Here is a 24599-nt window from a genome sequence, read left to right as displayed (position 1 = left end):
CTCGGATTGCTAACTGCCCACTCAGTATGGAAGAAACAACACCCAAAAGAAGTTATTCATTACGTGTGTAAATTTATTGATTTTTTTTTGTTTTGAATCTCACATGTTTTTGTTAAAGTTTATGATCCTCCCGGGAAATGTGCCTCCAGGGCATTACACCGCGTGTAAGTTCGTGGGTAGAGAATTGTATGTTTGACTTGGATGGTTTTTTGATATTATTTTGCCTCCCCTACATCGCTATCATTGAATAATTGATTTTAGTGTTAATACTTGTAATTTCCTGCACTTGTATTTTAGTATGGGTGATGTTCCGACTTTAACGAATTCTTTTATTCCGTATTTGAAGAATTTCCGTTGCCCTTTTATTGGGTTCTTCTAAGATTGCAACAATTAATTGCTCGTCCAGGTTCTTTTCCAAAAACCAAAACACCATGTATACGTGTTGATTTCATGTTTTCCCTCACATTATTGTTATGTATATTATATTAAAATTCTCGATTAAAATTGTGGTTTGGCCTTCGTCAGTAATTTTCCTCTCTTTTTCGTGTAATCGGGTTGCGCACACTACTATTGCTGAATTGATTTGCTGACTAATGAATTAGTAATGGAAACGTGATGCTACCTGTTTGATGATAGCTAGTTTAGTTTGCCTTCTCTCTATGGACATGGCTGCAAATGTTGGCGTTGTACACGGACGGGAGGAAATGAATTCCCCTAAGTTTTGTGCTGTTTGTCTGGAATTTTTGTGTTTTATCGTGATTTCTTTGGTTTTCCCTCTTCGAGGATATGCATCTGGCCCTACAATCAGATACTCTGGGTTTGTAATGGTTAACTTTTTCTTCACTATTTTCCGTTCTTCCTACCTAGCAGCTCTCGCTTGTTAGAATTTATTCCGCTAAAAAAAAAATAAAAAATAATAATAAATGATCAACAATTCATATTTCTCTGACTATCTCGCTTGCCAATACGCTATCCAACGTGCTACTTTATACATTTTACAATAATCTTACCACAAACTTGCACAAATACCACAGGAACTGCAGGATTCAGATCTGTTCACATCTGTGTTCTGCATCCATAACCTCAATTCCAACCGAACCCATTACACACTAGCTAGCTAACTGTATTACACTCTCTGTTTCAATTGCATTTAAAATCATCTTACACTTACACAACTAGAACAAATGGAAGGAAAAGGAAACCCAAAAAATAAAGGAAACCACCTACGAAGCAGCTTCCCTCTAGTTTCGAGCCTTTCCAAACGAATTTTCCCTTTTATCCCCGTTCCCTTTTGTGCTACAACTATATCAAACACAATCCTCGCTATACACACAGTCTCGGTCCGCATGCGCTTCAACTCACACCTTCCTTCAAGAGTTCCTTAAAGCTAACATATTCTGCACTACTTATCAGTTGACCAACACTAGATAAATTGGTAGGAGTGTTTCCTCTGCGAGAAAGGTCACTCGCAAGACCGTACACATCTCTACACAAAAAACAGCTATGATATACTTGGTATTTATCGCTTGTAAAATAGAATGTTTCCGTTCCAATGTGTGTTTTTGTAGATCGTCCACCGTAAGATGGCTCCCGCTCCATTACCAACCCTTACCCGCGAGAGCCGTCTTAGATCAGCCGCTGTTAATCGTACGCACCGCGATCCTTTTTGTTGATATCCACAAAGTAGATGTCGTCCTGGTGCTGCAGCACGTAGTCAATGAACGCATTAATGGGGCCAATCTCGTCCAGTGACATCTGTTCCTGCTTTGGCCAGATCAAGTTCGGACCGAACACGATCGCCAGATTGGAGGAGGTCATTTTGTTGAAATCTTTGCGCTCCATTATTTTGCCCAGAAACTCGACGATGTACTTGAACAGTTCGTAGTTTTCCTCCGGTAGCCGTTCGCGTAACAGCTGCTTGACGTTGCGTGAACGTTGCTCCTCCGTTTTCCATTCACTGAACTGGGTAATGTCTTCGTACAGCTCGTACGTGAGCAGTGGTTCTTCAAGCTCGCGCAGGAACGTTTTCAGCAGCGAGGCTACGACGTGTGTGTCTTCGTTGGATAGTTGCACCTCTTCGCCTGCATTGATCTTAGCGCGAAGCTCTTTTATTCGTGCGTAGTTGCCTGATCGGCGGAAAATGCCTTCCGTTTCGACCACTGGAAAGGTAAGAAGATAGTGAATTAGATGCTGAACCGAACCGCCAACTTAAAGGTCTTTTATGTATATACGAGACTATCTTAAACAGCTAAGTTAAGACATCTTTGTGTAGATCTGATCTATTCACATGATGTTTTTTAACGAATCCTCGCTTACAAGTAAGTCTTCGTTTATGGCAAAACATTGATGATTAACTACGTTTGTACAAGGTATAACTCATCTCATTAAAAATATTCCTAAATGATGCATCTTATTCATCACATAAAACCATACTAAAGAACGTCAGCGCGTCATCCAAATCTGCCTCAAATTGTGTACCATTACTCACAATCTTTAAATTAATACACATTTCTAGCGTTGCGAATAAAATATCTGACAAATACAACTCATCTTACCGTCCGGTAGTGACAGATGGTCGACGCACTTTCGCACGATCGGCGGTATACAGTTGAGGCAGGCGCTATTTTCGATGATGAACCGCAACGACACACCGAACTGTGCCGACTTGGGGAGGTTCTCGAGTGACCGGCTACTCTTCAGACTAGATTTACTGCCCCGCAGCGTGTATCGAGTGCCGTTGTTGATCTTTTCGTCGAATCTGTCCACGGAACAGTGGGAGAGAAAAGGGAGAAAAGGAAACCGATTTCCGATTAGGCTGTGTTCTGCTGTTGGATATCATTACGCATTACGTACTCTCGTACTGGATCCGGCACTTTCAGTGTGTTCAGTCCGAGTGATTGTTTCAGCTCGTCCAGACTGCTTGTGTAGATAAGTTTGCTCTTGAATTTTTCACTGATGATCGGTTTGAAGAAGAACCACACCATTCTGATGAACGTGGTTGGATGGACCTGGTAAGGAGGAGAAGAAGAAAAATATCAATCAATTGCTGAAAGGCTAGAGAGGCAGCATGCTTGGGTGGGTGGTGTCCTACTCACCACGTATAGTTTCTTTAAGTTCTTCTTAAAGCTTCGATCGAGCTCTTTGTACGAATTCCACAGGAACTGGAGCGCTGGTTTGCTGTTATCCTTCATACCCTGGTGGAAGTACGCGATGATGTAGTCATTCTGGACGAATTCTTCCATCGATTTTATAATAAAACTGCAACACCAGAACAAATGGTTCAAATATAAGTATTTGCATCACAACACTGCTTTCACCGATAGTGTAAGACTTTAAACTCACAAGAATATATATATTCACTAGGGAGATATGTTTTGCATACAAAAAGTATTATTCAATTTCACTCTTTATTTTTCTTTCACTATGGCAACCCTTTCCCAACGGCACTATTGCCCAACTCTTTAACGGTCCGGCCGTCACGTTGGCGCACGTCTTCACGCTAGCGATCGTTCTAATGTACTGCTGCGTGGCTAGTGATTTTGCTTAACGACCTCAGACAGACACGAGATCGAATCGCTCATCAACGGATAATGAGCGGATGCGCCGAAGGAACGAATGGTCCCGTACCATAATTCTCGGTGGGAGAGAAGTACAGCCAGTCGAACCAAATAAAAATAAAGCAACAGCAAAGTCAAGTGCGCCGTGGGTGAGATTCGGGACGAAACACTACCTCCCAGGAAGGGGCACAGGGGAATAGCAGTACGGGAAACCTCTCCTCCACACGCGATACAAATTTCGTTGCACCGTGAGCGAAAGGGCGAGGCACAATGTGTCTCGCAAAAACAGCAACATCTCAGATCAGACGTCATAGGCGTCCTCCGAATAGCCGCATCTTCATCACCTTACTACCGCGCCATTCTAGTCCATCTGGTGGCGCAACAAACTCTCGGAAATGTGTTTCTTTTTCCGTTGCAGCCGCAAATGTAAACAAGATGTTAACACTCAGGGCATTAGGGCATGGTGGGGCATACTGTACTGAAGAAGTTGCCATACAATCGACCCTCGGTGGAAGAAATTTGAGCAGTTAAGCCGTGAAAAACAGATATCGGTGGAGGTCGTCGTTCAGCTAATGTTGCTAATTGATCGGGATGCCCGGTAGCTGGCTCGCCCTTTTGCCGATAGTTTTGAGAAGATAGTTTTGTCGTCACCTACGAAATGCGCTGGGCCTGTTCTAAGTTCGGTGTCTCTTGCAGCTATTACAACATCACCAACGGCAATATCCCGCGGGATTTTATTTTCGGACCAACGGCCTCGTTATTTTACCGTCCAACAAATCGGCATGATCGGTGTTTATCTTTCACTCGCTTTCCTGGATAGAGATCCCATCGTTTAGAAGTGACATTAAAAAAAAAATGGTTGAACCGCTTTTCCGAACCGTACACATCCATTTCGCACGATGAGTGTGAGTTTTCCTTTTTCCCAGAACGATCTGATGGGTCAGACTTTTTTCGCTTTGTACAACCCGGAGAGGAGTGTGTGAGCAATATATCATTTTACTTCGTTTTGCGTCGCATGTACTATAGGATTTCTTTGAATTATAAGAAGAGAAAAAATAGTCTATTTCTTCCCCAAGACACGCTGTGTTCGGAGAATTTGCGAGACGAACCGACGACGGCATATGTGCCGGAAAATTATTCTTACTTGAAAATGGTCCACAGTGCGACAAAATCTAGGTCAGGGTACTACTGTGAAAAAGGATTAATTTTTACTACTTTCTGATGAACTTTTATTTATGATTTTACGTCAAATCGTGTGGATTTCCCGGAGAAGTGTCATGAGGTCAGATAAAATGAAAATAAAATAATATATACAAAACGCTTCCACTTAAGGATGGAGAAAATGTAAAACAAAATTCATAACCATTACAAGAAAACATTCATCCGACTGAACACAGCATTTGGCCAACATGTGTTTGGTGTATATTGCTCTCTTTTCAAACATTCGGTTAACTTTACATCACCCCAAAACAGGCGCCCGAGACACATTCGACAGGAGAAAAGCATTATCCGGCGTGTAAGTCCGGATTGTGTTCGCAGTTCTACTTTCCTCGTCGTTGTTGTTTATAATTATACCGATGACACCCACCGCTTTGACACTCATTACATCATCGTGAACTGCGGAAGCAAAGTCACACACTTGTGCTTCTCACTGTGTTTTCCAACAATATGATTCAACCGGGTAAATCTATCGTGCAAGAACTGATCGATAGGAGGCAACCGATTTCAACAGCATTTGCAAGATGATTCTCGCAACCACCGGTTGAAATACGGACAGCAAATTGAGTCACACTTTCACGATAGCATATGGCACGTCGTGAGTATCTTACGAAGTTTGATTTTTTTCTACCCATTCTATGGAACCACTACTCACTCAATAAAAATATTCGAGTTCAGATCTTTCCGTTCCGGTAACCTGCAGGCGTAGATCGCTATAATCGGTTGGCCCTGCTTATCCGTGCCGATGAATTCGATGAATTTTCGCCGCTTGAAATCCTTCCGGATGGCGTTCTCGTCGTGCTGGAAAGATGTTAACATGCAGCGCTATTAGTACACTGTACACAGGCCTTAACACACACACACCACACTTACCCCAACCATCGTCAGCTGTTCCTCGTAATTGTCCGCCTCGAGAGTGGTTTTGATGATTTCGTCCTCCGATGGGATTTCAAATTCGGCTGGAAAGCAAAAACAAAAATGGCACGAAAAAATTAATACCACAGCAAACGTGCAAGGTCCGTCAGCGATGCGTTATGACACGACACTAGTATCGGGTTGACATCATCATTACATGGGGTGTTGTCGATTTTAGTGGAGCAAGCCTTCGGAGGTGCTTATCAGTACACACAAGCCTGATGAAGTATGAGCAAAACATATGGAACTTGTTGTAGCAAAAGATAACAACACAAGGGGTGATTGTATCGATCGACAGAGCTATTCAAAGCCAGAGGAGTCTTAGAGAACGTGGAAAAAAATTATCAAATAAAAAAAATAGTACAATTTCATTCGATCTTTCATGAGATGAAACTATTTTCCTCACAAAAAAAACCCAAGAATTTTGGCCAATTAAAATCATCACGTACACAACAACGCTTTTAAGGTAGCCGACTCTCCTGGCATCCAAATCTAATTCGCCATAATGGATCTAAACAAGAGTTCACGAATTTAGTGTTGGAGTCTTTGCCAGCTACACGATTTAGCTGATACGAAGTACTCTCCACGGCAAAGCAGCATAACAGCGAATGATTTGTCATTTGAATTGATGCCAAATGGTGAATTATTTAGCATAAGCCAGAGCGAAAAAGTAGTCTCCGTAACCACTCACAGTGGTGACCTATGTTCTTGCCACAATATTCAACAGGTTTGAACTGTAAAAAGCTCTGCCTCTTTTATGAAGGCAATGGGATATGTTTTTTGTGTTCAGAATGATATTTGTCCGGTGCCTAACCACCGACGCCATTAAAGTGACATCCTGGAATGGTTGCCAAAAACCAAACCATTTCGATTTGATCCGAACCGAAGTTGTTCGAAGGACGTTCAGAGTTCCAGTATAATACTGCACCAAACATACCGGAATAGTTGATATCGTCAAACACGGTAGTCGTTCCCGGTTCTGGCGATGGATGGGTCAGCTCGGTGTCATCAAACTCCAGGTTCGGTTCGTAGTCGTGCCAATCGGATAGACTCGGATGTGGATCCTCGTTCGAATCGATCATTGGTGGATTCAATGGTGCTCCTGAAAGAATAGCGAAAAGTAAAGGTATTTAGTTAAAGTGTCTCTCTACCCATGCTGGAGGAATCTCCATAGCTCCATCTATCGTAGTCTGAAGTCCGCCCCGAATGACCCACAACACGATTTAAACACGTTGCGAAGGTGTTAGAATTCCTTTCATCGTTGGTGGTTTTTACCATTTCCCACACGGCACGATCAACACTGAAAGCCGCGTCTCATCGTGGTGGGTGGGATTTTTATTCTCTTGTCCAACCAACACGCTTTATGTAAAGCTGGAGCACCAACATAAAACGCACTGCCACGAACGACGAATGTCCGTGTTACCTTCGAGTCGTTCGAGCGATAGCAACTGGTTGGATTTATATGTTTGTTACTTCCCTGCTTTACGACTCCCACAAATTCATGCTTTTCCATTGCCATCGTTTTGAAAGAACCGTGCAATGGCTAATAGTGCCGGTGAAAGGTAATAAGGGGGAATTTCGTCTAGTGGATTGATTTATATAGCTAAGTCATTCGTGTCTTCGCACTTGTAAAAATAGTAAGAGAAACCTCAGGAAATAAATTTTACTTTCCCTAAAAACAGCAGAGTTACGCACAAAACTTCAGTTAACAATTGTCTCACCAAACTTGATCGATTTTATATATCGAAGCTAATTAGAGCTTAAGAATATTTTTAGATAAATTTTTAGACATATCTTATCTGATCAATCTGATTAAACAAAGTTGGTAGTTGGTATAAAAAATCTGAAGAAGTAGAAAGTGTCCTTTAAGTTCGTTAAATTAAAACAACCTCAGCAATATCAAAAAATACCTTACTAATTGAATAATAACCACTCATTAAATAGGTGACCTTTACACTAAATAGTTTCCCAAATTAGTTAATTGGCTTAGTCCGCCACTGGACAGTGGTGGACATGCGGGTAAACAAAAATTAAGCATGGATCAAATTTCAAAAACGTCACCAAACTTTGTATCCGATTTACTTCCAACAAATCAATATGGAACTATTTATAGAAAGCTTTTAACATCGTTACTAAAAGCGACCGTACCGTCAAACCACTTTTACATCTTGTCAAATAATGTTTCTCCCACCACTTAATACACAGCTATCCTAATGTCTTTCATGTTGAACATAATTAAGTTCCGATATAATTAACTACTGGCTCACGGACTAAAACGTTTTCCAATCAAATGTGATAATCTTTCCACCGCCCATGGATCAAAGGGGACGAAATGACCTACATTGTAGCGTTTGTTGCGCTATCTTAAGTGTCCTTACAGTGGACCCCCTACGCTCCATGGCAGAAAACCCAGAAACCCCGTCTTCTGGCCCATGCAATTAACCACCCACGGTGGAGTTTGGTGCCTTTCGGGCGTTTTCTTCTATTTGGTTTTTTCTCCAACCGTTATGATAAGGAAGTAACGTCCTTTATCGTTCATCTAACGACAGAGCTCGCTAGGAAAGCTATCGAAAGCAAAGGAAAGTGTATAAAGGATGTCCGTTCGTGGACTTATGAAAGGCCCCGAAAGAATATCAGGAAGATCACAGCAGAAAGAACCTTTTTCTAGAAGTCTTCATATCTTAATTAAAACTGTACACATAAAAGCCGAAGATGTACAGGGGAAAAAGCGAACACATCGTCCCATATTGGAGCGTTCTGTGGACTTCCTGCATTGTCGTCACTGCACGCATCCGTAGGCGTTAATAGAAACATCATGTAAAACACGATACAGTGGGCTGCGTCGTGTTTAACCGGCGCGCAAGGCCGTCGTGTGGGCAACACGGGTTGCGATTGAGCCAGGGAAAGTGCATTCGGTTACACATTGCTTCTACGGTTCGGGTTTTCCCTTGTCCACCTGACGGTGCGGCGGCTCCCATCACGCGTTCAGTGGATCAGTGGATTACCCACGTATTATCGCCCATCACAAATTGGCCCGTGGGTGCCTAGGGCTGCACCATTAGCCACCCATTAGTTACATGCAGCTGCGCATGTTTTGCCAAAGAAGCATTCGGGTCTGGGCCGTAGCGTTTAGGTTCCTTCGTCGTTGCATAATTGCTCGCTGCAACATCTGGTGGCTGCATGTATTGTGCTTATGCATTTAGTTCCACAATAAGGGATATGTGTTTTAATATCGTTAGAGTTATGGATTGTATTATGAAACTTTTGTGTCATTCTTCAACTATTTTGATCTTTTTATGATTTTTGGTACACATTTTCCGGGAAATTCCGGGTCGTTTTAAAGATAATAAAAATTATTTTATTCTTGAACTCTTTATTTTATAAAATTCTGTTGGAAAAGAATGAAACCTTCCTACAAAACGAAAAACGCAAAGCACCGATACAAATTACTTAACCCAACTGGCCACGGTGGCGATGCAGGGGACTGCACACGTTAATTATGCGCAGAGTGCTCCATATCTTGCCGCGCGTGTTTGTTGCTGGTGGTGCGCCGTCTGTTCGACGTGTTTGAGGTGATGTTCGCGCTGGTGAAACAATGCGGAAATCAACTGCAACAGCTCCAAAGTAACGTGCGTGTCCGCGAAAAAAAATGCAACCGTTTTTTTGTTGTTGTTTTTTAGTTGCTTTGGATTTTCTTCTTTGTTACCTCAACCTCAACATTTCAAACACACCTTCAAGTGGGGGAGAATTGGAACAGAAGCATCGGTTATGCGATTCTCCCACCTGGGCTAATAATAAAGGAAGACACCCCACGAAACGATGACACTAATGTGCGTGCGCGAATGTGGATGATCGTGGCGGGTGCGCGCTTGCGTTACTGTAATGCTGTTATGACGGTTTATTGTGTCACACACATAAGAAAGAGAGAAACAAATAAGCACGCACACACCCATGTAGGTTGAGAATGTTTGTTTGATTGAAGGGGGCACAAAACCACCCCCGGCATCTGTTGCATTGGTGCTGTGATTCTAGCCGTGTCGTGCAAACAACAACCTGTTTGGGTTTTCTACACCCTCAAACTTCCCCCAAAGCCCAATCATAGTTTAGAGAGACGTTTCGTCTACAAGAAATCAACTGGAGTCAAGTAAAAACAAACAATTGTTGGTGAAGAATTGGGTACAGTTTAAACACGCTGTTGGTGGGGTGGAATTTGCACTCCTCTACCTCGACCAAACTAGAGATGAGATCAACAACTCTTTTATTGAATCAACTCAGAGTGAATAAGTCGTTATTAGGAGTCAGCTCGTTTAACGACTCACTTTAGAGTCATAAAAACAATCCGGCATAAACGTATAAGTGAAGGTTCGGTCATTTTACTCACTCATGAGTGTAAGCATGAGTGTAGCCGTGGTGAGTCTAAAGGGGCCCCGAAATTTTTGACGCTCCTCCGATCGGTCATAGTGCATCTATGCGCTATAGATCCTTTAGTTTTGGGGCCCAATTACCATTCCGCTTAGGGCTTCCGAGAAGGTTGATCCGCCACTGCTCCTAAAGCTATAGCCTTAGCATTTTTTGAGCAATTTTGCAAAATGTATAAATGTGATATATTTAAACGCAAATTTGTTTCAATAAGTTTCTTTTCACTCAAATAATGCTTTAAATTAAAAAACGAATAAAAAATCAGAAAAAAATTTTTAAAAAAATTTCAACTCGAAAATTTCATAAGGGGTACCCCTTGCCATTTTTTTGAGAAATTTTGCAAAAAAAATTTAAATTGATTTATTTTAATGCCAATTGGTTGGAATAAGTTTCTTTTCACTCAAATAATGTTTTAAACAAAAAAAAAGAACAAAAAATTATAAAAAAATTGAAAAATTATAAAAATTTGAAAATTTCATCAGGCTCATTTTTTCACCAAGTTTTGCCTATAACTCGGTCGGTATCCAACGGATCGCCAATCTTTAACTTGTGGTCGATAGATGGCATCAATGGCTACATTTTCTTCTTGAACGGCCATGTTCTCAGATGTCTGTGTCGGAAGTTATTCGAGGAACCAAGTTCCTTACCCTGTTTGAGAAAATGTAAAATTTTCCTCATTTTTGAGCAATTTAGCAAAATGTATAAATGTGATATATTTAAACGCAAATTTGTTTCAATAAGTTTCTTTTCACTCAAATAATGCTTTAAATTAAAAAAAGGATAAAATATCAGAAAAAAATTTTTAAAAATTTTTCAACTCGAAAATTTCATAAGGGGTACCCCTTGCCATTTTTTTGAGAAATTTTGCAAAAAAAATTTAAATTGATTTATTTTAATGCCAATTGGTTGGAATAAGTTTCTTTTCACTCAAATAATGTTTTAAACAAAAAAAAGAAAAAAAAATTGAAAAATTATAAAAATTTGAAAATTTCATCAGGCTCATTTTTTCACCAAGTTTTGCCTATAACTCGGTCGGTATCCAACGGATCGCCAATCTTTAACTTGTGGTCGATAGATGGCATCAATGGCTACATTTTCTTCTTGAACGGCCATGTTCTCAGATGTCTGTGTCGGAAGTTATTCGAGGAACCAAGTTCCTTACCCTGTTTGAGAAAATGTAAAATTTTCCTCATTTTTGAGCAATTTAGCAAAATGTATAAATGTGATATATTTAAACGCAAATTTGTTTCAATAAGTTTCTTTTCACTCAAATAATGCTTTAAATTAAAAAAAGGATAAAATATCAGAAAAAAAATTTTAAAAATTTTTCAACTCGAAAATTTCATAAGGGGTACCCCTTGCCATTTTTTTGAGAAATTTTGCAAAAAAAATTTAAATTGATTTATTTTAATGCCAATTGGTTGGAATAAGTTTCTTTTCACTCAAATAATGTTTTAAACAAAAAAAAGAAAAAAAAATTGAAAAATTATAAAAATTTGAAAATTTCATCAGGCTCATTTTTTCACCAAGTTTTGCCTATAACTCGGTCGGTATCCAACGGATCGCCAATCTTTAACTTGTGGTCGATAGATGGCATCAATGGCTACATTTTCTTCTTCAACGGCCATGTTCTCATATGTCTGTGTCGGAAGTTATTCGAGGAACCAAGTTCCTTACCCTGTTTGAGAAAATATAAAATTTTCCTCATTTTTGAGCAATTTAGCAAAATGTATAAATGTGATATATTTAAACGCAAATTTGTTTCAATAAGTTTCTTTTCACTCAAATAATGCTTTAAATTAAAAAAAGAATAAAAAATCAGAAAAAAAATTTTAAAAAAATTTCAACTCGAAAATTTCATAAGGGGTACCCCTTGCCATTTTTTTGAGAAATTTTGCAAAAAAAATTTAAATTGATTTATTTTAATGCCAATTGTTTGGAATAAGTTTCTTTTCACTCAAATAATGTTTTAAACAAAAAAAAGAACAAAAAATTATAAAAAAATTGAAAAATTATAAAAATTTGAAAATTTCATCAGGCTCATTTTTTCACCAAATTTTGCCTATAACTCGGTCGGTATCCAACGGATCGCCAATCTTTAACTTGTGGTCGATAGATGGCATCAATGGCTACATTTTCTTCTTGGATGGCCATGCCCTCAGATGTCTGTGTAGGAAGTTATTCGAGGAACCAAGTTCCATACCCTGTTTGAGAAAATGTAAAATTTTCCTCATTCTTGCACCAAGTTTTGCCTATAACTCGGTCGGTATCCAACGGATCGCCAATCTTTAACTTGTGGTCGATAGATGGCATCAATGGCTACATTTTCTTCTTGAACGGCCATGTTCTCAGATGTCTGTGTCGGAAGTTATTCGAGGAACCAAGTTCCTTACCCTGTTTGAGAAAATGTAAAATTTTCCTCATTTTTGAGCAATTTAGCAAAATGTATAAATGTGATATATTTAAACGCAAATTTGTTTCAATAAGTTTCTTTTCACTCAAATAATGCTTTAAATTAAAAAAAGAATAAAAAATCAGAAAAAAAATTTTAAAAAAATTTCAACTCGAAAATTTCATAAGGGGTACCCCTTGCCATTTTTTTGAGAAATTTTGCAAAAAAAAATTAAATTGATTTATTTTAATGCCAATTGGTTGGAATAAGTTTCTTTTCACTCAAATAATGTTTTAAACAAAAAAAAGAACAAAAAATTATAAAAAAATTGAAAAATTATAAAAATTTGAAAATTTCATCAGGCTCATTTTTTCACCAAGTTTTGCCTATAACTCGGTCGGTATCCAACGGATCGCCAATCTTTAACTTGTGGTCGATAGATGGCATCAATGGCTACATTTTCTTCTTGATCGGCCATGTTCTCAGATGTCTGTGTCGGAAGTTATTCGAGGAACCAAGTTCCTTACCCTGTTTGAGAAAATGTAAAATTTTCCTCATTTTTGCACCAATTTTTGCCTATAACTCGGTCGTTATCCAACGGATCGCCAATCTTTAACTTGTGGTCGATAGATAACAACAATGGCTACATTTTCTTCTTGGATGGCCATGCCCTCAGATGTCTGTGCCAGAAGTTATTCGAGGAACCAAGTTCCTTACCCTGTTTGAGAAAATGTAAAATTTTCCTCATTTTTGAGCAATTTAGCAAAATGTATAAATGTGATATATTTAAACGCAAATTTGTTTCAATAAGTTTCTTTTCACTCAAATAATGCTTTAAATTAAAAAAAGAATAAAAAATCAGAAAAAAAATTTTAAAAACATTTCAACTCGAAAATTTCATAAGGGGTACCCCTTGCCATTTTTTTGAGAAATTTTGCAAAAACAATTTAAATTGATTTATTTTAATGCCAATTGGTTGGAATAAGTTTCTTTTCACTCAAATAATGTTTTAAACAAAAAAAAGAACAAAAAATTATAAAAAAATTGAAAAATTATAAAAATTTGAAAATTTCATCAGGCTCATTTTTTCACCAAGTTTTGCCTATAACTCGGTCGGTATCCAACGGATCGCCAATCTTTAACTTGTGGTCGATAGATGGCATCAATGGCTACATTTTCTTCTTGAACGGCCATGTTCTCAGATGTCTGTGTCGGAAGTTATTCGAGGAACCAAGTTCCTTACCCTGTTTGAGAAAATGTAAAATTTTCCTCATTTTTGAGCAATTTAGCAAAATGTATAAATGTGATATATTTAAACGCAAATTTGTTTCAATAAGTTTCTTTTCACTCAAATAATGCTTTAAATTAAAAAACGAATAAAAAATCAGAAAAAAATTTTTAAAAAAATTTCAACTCGAAAATTTCATAAGGGGTACCCCTTGCCATTTTTTTGAGAAATTTTGCAAAAAAAATTTAAATTGATTTATTTTAATGCCAATTGGTTGGAATAAGTTTCTTTTCACTCAAATAATGTTTTAAACAAAAAAAAGAAAAAAAAATTGAAAAATTATAAAAATTTGAAAATTTCATCAGGCTCATTTTTTCACCAAGTTTTGCCTATAACTCGGTCGGTATCCAACGGATCGCCAATCTTTAACTTGTGGTCGATAGATGGCATCAATGGCTACATTTTCTTCTTGAACGGCCATGTTCTCAGATGTCTGTGTCGGAAGTTATTCGAGGAACCAAGTTCCTTACCCTGTTTGAGAAAATATAAAATTTTCCTCATTTTTGAGCAATTTAGCAAAATGTATAAATGTGATATATTTAAACGCAAATTTGTTTCAATAAGTTTCTTTTCACTCAAATAATGCTTTAAATTAAAAAAAGAATAAAAAATCAGAAAAAAAATTTTAAAAAAATTTCAACTGGAAAATTTCATAAGGGGTACCCCTTGCCATTTTTTTGAGAAATTTTGCAAAAAAAATTTAAATTGATTTATTTTAATGCCAATTGGTTGGAATAAGTTTCTTTTCACTCAAATAATGTTTTAAACAAAAAAAGAACAAAAAATTATAAAAAAATTGAAAAATTATAAAAATTTGAAAATTTCATCAGGCTCATTTTTTCACCAAGTTTTGCCTATAACTCGGTCGGTATCCAACGGATCGCCAATCTTTAACTTGTGGTCGATAGATGGCATCAATGGCTACATTTTCTTCTTGAACGGCCATGTTCTCAGATGTCTGTGTCGGAAGTTATTCGAGGAACCAAGTTCCTTACCCTGTTTGAGAAAATGTAAAATTTTCCTCATTTTTGAGCAATTTAGCAAAATGTATAAATGTGATATATTTAAACGCAAATTTGTTTCAATAAGTTTCTTTTCACTCAAATAATGCTTTAAATTAAAAAAAGAATAAAAAATCAGAAAAAAAATTTTAAAAAAATTTCAACTCGAAAATTTCATAAGGGGTACCCCTTGCCATTTTTTTGAGAAATTTTGCAAAAAAAATTAAATTGATTTATTTTAATACCAATTGGTTCAAAAAAGTTTCTTTTCACTCAAATAATGCTTTAAACAAAAAAAAGAATAAAAAATATAAAAAAATCGCACATTTTCGTTCAACTTACTCGCACATTTTCGTTTCAACTCACGTATTTACTCTTTTTGCAACTCGACTCACCACGGCTACATGCTTAAACTCATGAGTGAGTAAGTAAAAGAGTCACTAAAACTCCTCGTGGTGAGTGAACGAAACTCGTTCAATACAACGTTTCAACTCTCTAGCTAACTCATACTCACTTTGCACATCTCTAGACTAAACGGACAAAATGATGCGGTTAACCTTTGTACGACCTACGTTGAGTATGTTGTTGAGACGACTGTTTTGAATCTTCCAGTGGGAAAGTTTGTGAAAAATATACAAAAATGCATTCCTCATCCGCTTTCATCTTCCCGCAATCGTCAACCAGAGCTCTCCCGAGGGTCAAATATTAAATGCCAATGTCACGTCATTTTCACATTAACGAAGGGCATCAATCACTTATCAAGTGTGTGTGTGTTTGTGTGTTTGGGGAGGAAACACTTGGGTGAACCTTGGCGTGACACTTCATCATCATCATCATCATCATCCAATGGTGTTCATCGTCAAACATCGACGTCATCATATCTTGAACGTCTATCGACACCAAACGCACTTGAAACATCGCTGAAGTGAATCATCCCCACAACTGTTACCTTAGGCCAGAGTTCATTTTCGAGTACTTTCTCTCTTGACATTTCCGAACACCCATTAGGCTAATGCTGATGGTCACAGTTGGGTCCTGGAGTTTCTGGGATTTCTTTACAATCTTTTTTCCCGCAGACAATGAACCGCCCAAAGCTCGGAGATCTGCTTATTCTCAAACGTTTCATTTAAAAAACCGCCATGTGGTGTGAGAACTAGTAGTTGGGTGCTATTCTTGACACATTTGGATCAAACTGTTGCATAATGCGTGCATTTGTACGAATTACATTCATTCCGCTGCGATGGCGTCTGGTGATTTTGTTATTTCGTAAGTCAAAACAACAAGACATTTGTTTCTAGTTTAAGGTATCAGAATGCAAGACTTTACAATATCCTCAACAAAAAACGAAACTTGTGAATTTTAACTTGAAGTGATCAACTGATCACTAAAAGCCGTTGACTCCGGTTCATTAGCTGATTGAACTCCACGTCACAGTTTTTTTTAAATTTCAGGAACTGTGCGAGATCTTCATCACTTCTTCAATGGACATTTGAATTCCTAGAAGTCCTCTAAAAAAGCGATATCTTAGATATATTCCGCCAATTAATAGACATCCTCAACCTTAGATAAAACGTTTATCTATAAACTTCAAGCTTCAAGCAAAATTGCAATTGAATGGGTTAACTTAAGGTAGTGTGTACCAAACTAATATGACCCTTGGTGAACTCGTCACCACTCCCTAAAGAGGTCAGACAAATCCCAATTCAATACCGGTAATGGAAGAATTCGGACATTGATTCGTTGGGTTTGGTAGAACATATTGAGGGGTTCGTCGTTCGTACAAGCAAAGTGATTAAATTATTTATTTATTTTTGCCAAACCTAATAACATGTCTAGTAGTAGTGCACCCAACAATGACAATTTTGCTATTGCGTGCTCCTCTTTTGTAAATGTTTGCGGAAAAAAACTCCCTAATTTATACCATGATTACACGTGTTGCAATCCAAGGTTCTACATAAAGTTAAAAAAACACATTTTTCTTCCCGTTTGTACATTCATATAATATGTTGCATTTGTACACACAGGGAATAGAGAAATTGAGAATATGAGGGGACAACCATTTTGGGTAGTGAGAAAATAGAACATTTTCCCTTGAACCCTTGAACAAATTTAGGGGATAGGGTTTTTTTTTGTTCGGGAAATCCCTCCCATACGTAACATTTGGTAATCGTGTCGATTCCCGCGGGAGTGATATGAAGATCTGACTGAAGTTAAATCAATTTTCTAATGTTATTTAGATTTCAGAAACCAAGAAGTAGTTTTTTTATAGAACAGATTAATGTACATTTAAACACGTCTTGCGTACGAAAACGTACTTCTTGATATCAAAAGCAAACCTTAGGACCACCATCATGGGACCATAATAAAGCAACTTTACAGTGCAACCATATTTACTTTCCGAATCAAATACAGAAATGCGAGCTTAATGATGCTAATGATGATAATCATGTTGACGAATGGTACACCAGATAACCGCAACACTCGGAAGCGTCACAAATCCATTTTCTCAAGTGTCACTGTCGCGGAGATAGTGGAAGATGGATCATGCGAACAATACCGCGTGATGACACAATTTTTCCATTTTCCATTTTCCACCACCAAACACACATAGAATGAAGGTACCATCCTCCTTCATCATTTTCCGGTTCGTATTATTTCTCTCGTAGGAAAGTGTATATATTTCCTTTGTCCAGATCTTCGTTCCTATTCCACGATGGATTTGCGCGACCAACAGACTTGTCTCTCTTCGTTGAACACAAACGAAAGCAAATTGTCATGTAAGCATTCATTTCCGGCCTGGAAGTTCCCCCGATGTAATGATGGAGCACATTTGCGGTTCCTAATGCCCTATCGTAAGGTTTTAAAAAGGTGGATCATCTGCCGCGCTCTGCATTGATGATGTCCGGTTTCCACGGATCAATCGGTTAGAAAATAAAGGTTTCGAAAATCTGGATGTCCATCCATCGCGGATCGGTTGTGATCCAGAGGTGATGGAAAAATTAAATTCCGATAATTGTGTTGAGCATCTTCGGTAGGAAGTGAAACGCATTCGTGTCCGAAACGAATTACGTGGGAATTATGCAATATTTGTATTCCTTTTTGATCATCATTATACATTTTTTAGCAAAAAAAATAAATTATTCGCTTCGTTGAATTTCTACTGGATTTTTTTTTGCTTCTTATACTTATACAACACCCGTCATCTGTAATTTATCATCCGCTAGGAAGAAATCATTTGAACATGTCCGAAAATAAATTTCAACCAACTAAACACAAGCATAAATACATAAGAAAATCCACCAAACTAGCAACGTGCCCGATTCATCCATTCTAGCAAATGGCGATCTCAATTTGTACCTATTCACCAACACAAAAACTTCCTTCTTAATGGCATAACTTGCTGTCCTAATGAAGCCGCTTAAAAAGATTGTAAAGAATTCAACTGCCTGTCGACGGATTGACACGTTCGCATCAAAACCCGGTAACGTACAGATGGTGGAATAATTTAACTTCACATGGTTTTCTTCTGTACCATAAGCCATTGCATATTTATGACAACGCATAACTTTATGGAATGCTTGGAACAGAAAACTTAAAGGGGGGAGTTTAATCAGACTAGCATTAAACACGTTTCAGCAACATGAACAGAAGCACCTTCACGTTAATAGTACTATACACCATTCAAAAGTAATGTTTTGGAAACTTCTTCGATGGATATTTGTGCGTACCTGGGTGGGGGGGAAAATAATCCAAACAGAAATAATCCAATTAAATTTCAAACACAAAAAAGTAACAACAAAACTCAACTTATGCACGTTGTGTCCCACACCATATAACCTTTCGCCAGCTTGAAAGTAGTATTCAAGCACACAGAAAAAACGTAAACTTTATCGATCTGACTAACAATCCCACCGGAATCGCCGGCTCCATTAACGCATCGAGTTTTGCCGGCAGGTATTTTAACCCTAACACCGACTCTCCGATTTTTTTCTTGTGTCAAATAACACAAACGCCATAAAACAAAAAAAAAAGGGAGAAAGAAAATCGCCGGTCTATTAAAACCGGTCGAACTTTCCAGCGTACAGAAATTGGTTTAGAGCTGCTGGCGGTATACGGAGGTGGCCAAGGTTAACCCCCAAAAAAATAAATAAACGTAAACGATTAACATATGACCTTCTGGTGCGAAAGGAGCGCTTCAGCACAGGTGGATAAAGAAAGGGCCAAGAAGGGTAAGCATTAATTTTATGACGTGTTTGTAACCTTGTACATTTCACTTTTATTCTTCAACGTTTTTCGAGGTGGGATTAAACACACCTGTAAAAAAACACAATTTTCTTACAACACGAATTACGATTAAAATTATTTTTTAAATGAATTTTATATGAACATATTGTGGGAGCTACAATAGCGCTACGCATTCACTCACAGGTAAGTGCAACGAAGGAGTGAGTTCAAATCCCGATTGGGAAAAAGGGTAGTACTTCGATAAAAGCAGAGAGAGAGAGAGGACAGTTTCAAGTTTGATTTTTTTTTACTCGGTTAGAACAGCCTTGGCCGTATCAAGACTTATTTTATCACATAGCAGGATAGTCAGTCCATGCTATGGGGAGACGGTGCGGATGGGATTTGAACCCCAACGGTCCTGCCTTGTGTGGGCCGGCCCCGTTTATCACATACACCACCGGGCCGTCTAAAGTTTAATTAGATGAAGTGGGCTTTCCTCAATTTCCATTTTACTTATTGCCAGAGATCACCAACTGAGGTGAGAGATTTTCGCATTAAACGGCACTCCATGCACACGTGTCTTGGTTCCATTCCAGAAACAAACCGTCCACGTCGCACGGTTGGTGCGTATGTGTGTCACGCATTTTCCACCCAATTTCTTCTACCTTCAATCCTTCTTGTAAGTAGCATAAAATCTTCTTGTCCAGCCAGTTAGAAATTTGCACCGTTCCGGTTGGCCTAACTCGATGTCCCATCGGTTGACAGTTGGTGTGTACGGTGTTTGATTCGCTGATTTTCTTTTTTGTCTCTAATTCAACCATACAAAAGCTATTGCGGGGAGGGAAGCATAAAAACAAGTCCCAACGGTAATCATCGGTCCCGTAGGAAGTGGAGTCTTCGCTATGTCGCGCTTCTGGAATTTGGTACCGCAGGAAATAACGTGTGTCATTCTTTTTTTTCTTACTTATTTTTACCCCTTTACCGGTGGTGAGTTTATGGTGTATGGTGTATTAGCTTCTCCGGAATTGAATTTCTTCCCTATGCCACATGTGTGTGTTAGATGGAACGCACGGAGGAAGAATGCATTATCGTCTCTTTTTTTATGTGATTGAAGCGAATGAAAAGGAAGTATGTTTCATTTCCCAACGTAGCTATCATAATTGCTTATCTGTCTCAAGACAATCTGTCTTGGCCAGACGCTTTGTACCGCATTTCTGCATCAGCAAAACGCGCTGCACACACTGCAGTAAATGATACCTTCTTTAATGCGTTTCACACGCGAGAGCTTCCGCGATGATAAGACGATACGAGAAGAAAAAGACGATGAAGGTGATGGCACACCTTACCAACGGGGTGTGATACCAGTTCCGGTACAACCTTAACCCTCCGCAATGGTTTGAATGTTCAACCGCTTTTAACCTTCGACACACCTGAAAGTTTAAATGGCTAAATGGGAAATCCCTGACACACATTTGCACATCCCGCATTATTTGTTTAGTTTTTTTTTCACTTACGCATCATATACTAAACCTCCCGTATTTTATTTAACTTTTTGTCGAAACATTTACATGTACATTTTTAATTCCCAACCCGGGGCGTTAAAAGGGAGTGAGTTCCCTTCATTAATTCCACCATTTATGGTAACCCCCCCCCCCCCCCCTTCAATGGTACATTGAATAAATTTTACTAAATTAAATTAAACAGCACGAAATCGGTAGGTAACCCTTCAAAATTTAGAATTTGTAACTAAGGTGAGGTAAGTTGACTCATGCGTTTGTCCCACGCGTAAACCAATTCGTAGGTGAAACTCTTATTCTTTACCAAAAGTGACTAATAATTGTGACATTTCCGAGAAGGGGGGACAAAAGCAAATGCGAATTCAAACTAGCTCAACTAGCTAATGTTATTAGCAAAATATAAAAAAACTGCTCTTTTTTACCATAATAAACTTTCGCTCATTAGTAATCTTATTAGATTTTGTTTTTATCTTGTTTAAAAAAACGGTAATAATTAAAGCCATCAAAAAGGCCAACAACAAGCAGCTACCGTAATCGCAACTCTTTTTATTTCGCCAACTTGAATCAATAATAATTGAAAAATATTGCAAAAAACATCACGAAAGAGAGCGGGAGGAAAGAAAGAAAAAAAAGATTTAAGCAAAATGGTCACGGGAACTTAATCTTTCGTCTTGAACAAAACTCTCCAAATGCACCCGATTACTACAATCTAAGCTGCTCGGGGTTGTGTGCACAATGTCAGGTGCATCCTACCAAGCAAACACCGTGGTCTGTCTACCGTTTTTGGTTCCCCTGGATAGCGCAATAAAGCACCAACGCTGCTGTTGTTTCAATTAAGGTTGAAACGCGGGGACTACCTTATCTATTAGCGATTTCACCTTCGCCACCTTCGCACCGTTGGTCCTCCACGGCCAAATGGCAGGTGGCTGAAGGAAACATCGACCGCAAACGAAAGACAACAACAAGGGAACGGCAATGCGCACAACACAGTGGCCAACCTATCTAAGGTAAGGCAGCGGGCCCAAAAGTAGACCTCCGAGCTACTCTGTTGGAACGCTTTCTTCTCGGTGAACCCCCTTCGGGGGGCGGGAAAATGACGATTGGGATGGGAAAAGTTTAAAGCGTGAACAACGATGATGAGGGAGTGATGGTTCGTACGAATCGGTCATAAAGTTATCTTGCGAGGGGGTAACCGTAACGAATGGCCTCGGTTGAAAAGGCTTGGCCAAGAGAACCGTTCACGATACACTAATCTAATGTTGAGCGCAAGTATATTCACGCAAGCCGGGAATGGTGTGCGATGTTGGTTTGAATGATTAAGAGGGTTTCAGGGGAACTTACCCGGGACCTTAATAGTTCATTTGCGAGGAAAGCTTTTTTTGCAGACAAATTAAGGACGTGCGATCTATTTGCATATTAAGCCGACGTTACACCTGCATTTAGCCCTAAAACAGCTGTGGTCTTTTGCAGTTCGTGAATAGACAAGAGGATTAAACATCAAAATAATGCCGATGTACTGTACATCTTTATCTTTCTCTCTTTCTTTCTGTGGTTTTGCTAAAACTAAAAGCCAAACATTCCGCAATGCGCCGTTTGGCATGAATTATAAGTGTTTTTAAGCGATTAGCTTTTTCTACCGACCACCCAAAAATTTGACCCGGGACAGTTGCCAAAGAAAAGGAACAATGAAAACCGCAAAAATATGACCGCCAGAACGTGCTTGTGGTTTAATGCTTATTGTTCTAAGTCTGAACATTTTTACTATTTTCTTAACAGATACCTAGTTCCTTCTTGTTCTGGGTTCAATTTTAAACTTGGCGAATGATCTTTCTCCTTCTTATTTTGAGGGGAAACTTGTTGACAAATTTACTTTACAATTTTATTTTGCACTATTATTTTGGTAAGAAAATATTGTTTTATAAAAACGGATGATATATGCCTTTGGGAGTAAAAACAAGGCTAAAAAACTGTTATAAAAACGATCGTTAGTGCTGAATGGGTGTAGCGTGTTGTTTACACAATTGACGTTGACGATTTGCAAACGTGTGTTTCGTCAACGGCCATTTGTTGCGCATGACACGATCATCATTATGATCATCATCATTCTCATCTTCGTCATCTGTGCCGCGTGTGAAGATTCACGTAAGAAACGTACCAAGCAGGATACGTCACCAACAACCGAGTGGAGATGAAATTAAATTACTTCTGTTGCTTTGAAAGGAAACATCTGATCAGTGATCACGAGCTTTGATGGAGAGTTGAACCGTTGTTGACATTTGTTTACATTCACTCGATCGTATGCCAATCTATGTGTCCCACCAGTGTGTGAATGTGAAAGGAATGGAATTCACAAAGCATAAACACACAACCCACAAGATATTGTAATGCAAATCTGCGAGAAAAAGAACAGAGCTCGTGGTTTTCCGTGATCGTGATCGCGATCAATCCGGTTTGGGTTGTGGAATGTTAACTCACCTGGCAGCTTCATTGGTAGGCCAGCGTTGCCTTTTTGATCGACGACGGTGGTGTCCATGGTGAATGTGTGCCCTTTTCAGTTTGGGTCGGTACGGGACGGTACGACAAATCTTCTACCGGAACACTTCTACTGCTGTCAGTTGATAAGAACGTGTCCTATCAAATCACACACACACGCACAACACACTGACGGTAAATGGGGAACCTTTTTGGATGATCGAGAATCATGGATCATTCAGTGATCGTGCACAACCTCCAATGAGGGAAAGGGCGACCCAAACGGTACACACATAGAGAGAAAACAAAACACACACACGCAAACACACACAACAGCTTAGACCCTTTGTAACATATTACGCAGCACATTGAAGACTATTTCCATTCAACAATGATCATTCATTGTGATAACACTTCACATCCTTGTTTTGATTATTGCTGCAAACAAAGATCAACAAAGGAACACATTAAGCCACATGCACACACATACACAGAGAGAGATACATAAACACACGGTGCATTTGCGTGAAAAATGTTTTTATATCGCTTTCGCTTCAGACCCTTTGCGAACGTTGCTGCACTAGAGGCAGGTTGCCTTTTTTGGTAAATACCATCTTAACCGTTGGCACTAAACATCGACCACACAAATCCGCCAAACCGACGTGCACTTTTAACGCGAAACACACGTACAATGGATACAAACACGCGCGTATACGCAAGGTCGTCTGGTTCGACGAAGAAGGAAAGAGACTGAAGATTTGGTTAGATTAAAATGGTCGATTAATCGATGCTGGGGATATTTAAGATGTTGAATTCCTTTTCTTTCACGCACGGGAAAGAATCGCAAACTCGATATTTTTATCCTAAAAATATAAAATAAACGCACAAAACGTAATCTTGCTGGATGGGTCGGTAAACTTTGCCACAGGATCAATGTCCTTTTGTGATTCTCAACCGTTCGTCTCGTTCGTTAGGGAGCACAGCAGTAGAAAGCAATGAATCAATTTATTCCTCAATGTGCAAAATAAAGCAACCTTTGCCGTACATTAAAAGACACATCTTTTAATCACAATATAATGCTCTGCTTTATTTACTAGGGAATTTCTTCTTATCGTTTCGAACGTTTCGATTGTTGATTCTCGGTTGAGAAAACGCCCCACGCATGGGAAGAACTTTTCCCTAGTTCAATGCTTTCTCCATTTCCTTCCGATAGAAACGTGCCAACGGATTCCGTCCGATGGTGCGTTATCTTAATTGCGTGATAATCGCATATTGTGCGTGCGGATACACGCACTCTTGCCCTTTTCTTGCACCTTTGCACTGTCCTGCACCGTCGGGAGAGGTTCCCAAGGGCTGGTGTTAATAGCGGACCAAAAACGGAGGGCAACCAAGTTCAACACGCACAAAGCATTTATTTTGTCACAACCGACTATATTATTTAGAACGCACTGCGAACGAGCTGCAACCTTATGCACTCACTGCGCTGAAACTAGCGGCCCAGACGAGCTAAAACGATTCACTTTTTGTCAGCTTCTTTCTGTGTGTGAATCAACCAAACAATCCTTGGAACGCGACGAGCGAGCGAACCGATGTGAC

At 39.0% G+C, this 24599-nt stretch overlaps 1 protein-coding gene across 7 annotated transcripts; it reads right to left on the bottom strand.

Annotated features, from left to right (window-relative positions):
• Positions 1–52: 52 nt before the first annotated feature.
• Positions 53–24599, bottom strand: LOC125771313 (rho GTPase-activating protein 68F). Of its 7 annotated transcripts, none has more exons than XM_049441838.1 (9): positions 24483–24599; positions 23007–23211; positions 6628–6792; positions 5649–5734; positions 5431–5576; positions 3096–3258; positions 2854–3008; positions 2556–2758; positions 53–2159 (listed from the first exon to the last, which is right to left on the bottom strand). In XM_049441838.1, the coding sequence occupies exons 2-9, from the start codon at positions 23062–23064 to the stop codon at positions 1642–1644; spliced, it is 1494 nt and encodes a 497-aa protein (XP_049297795.1). In that variant the 5' UTR covers positions 23065–23211; positions 24483–24599; the 3' UTR covers positions 53–1641. The 7 variants fall into 7 exon arrangements, with proteins under 7 accessions (XP_049297795.1, XP_049297789.1, XP_049297794.1 ...); XM_049441832.1 differs by having other exon boundaries at positions 23007–23441; positions 24470–24596; XM_049441837.1 differs by having other exon boundaries at positions 24470–24594.

Source organism: Anopheles funestus, chromosome 3RL (genome assembly GCF_943734845.2).
Source record: "Anopheles funestus chromosome 3RL, idAnoFuneDA-416_04, whole genome shotgun sequence".
Taxonomy (NCBI): domain Eukaryota; kingdom Metazoa; phylum Arthropoda; class Insecta; order Diptera; family Culicidae; genus Anopheles; species Anopheles funestus.
The sequence above is the reverse complement of the archived record's forward strand: the minus strand, read 5'-3'. Positions and strand labels throughout refer to the sequence as shown.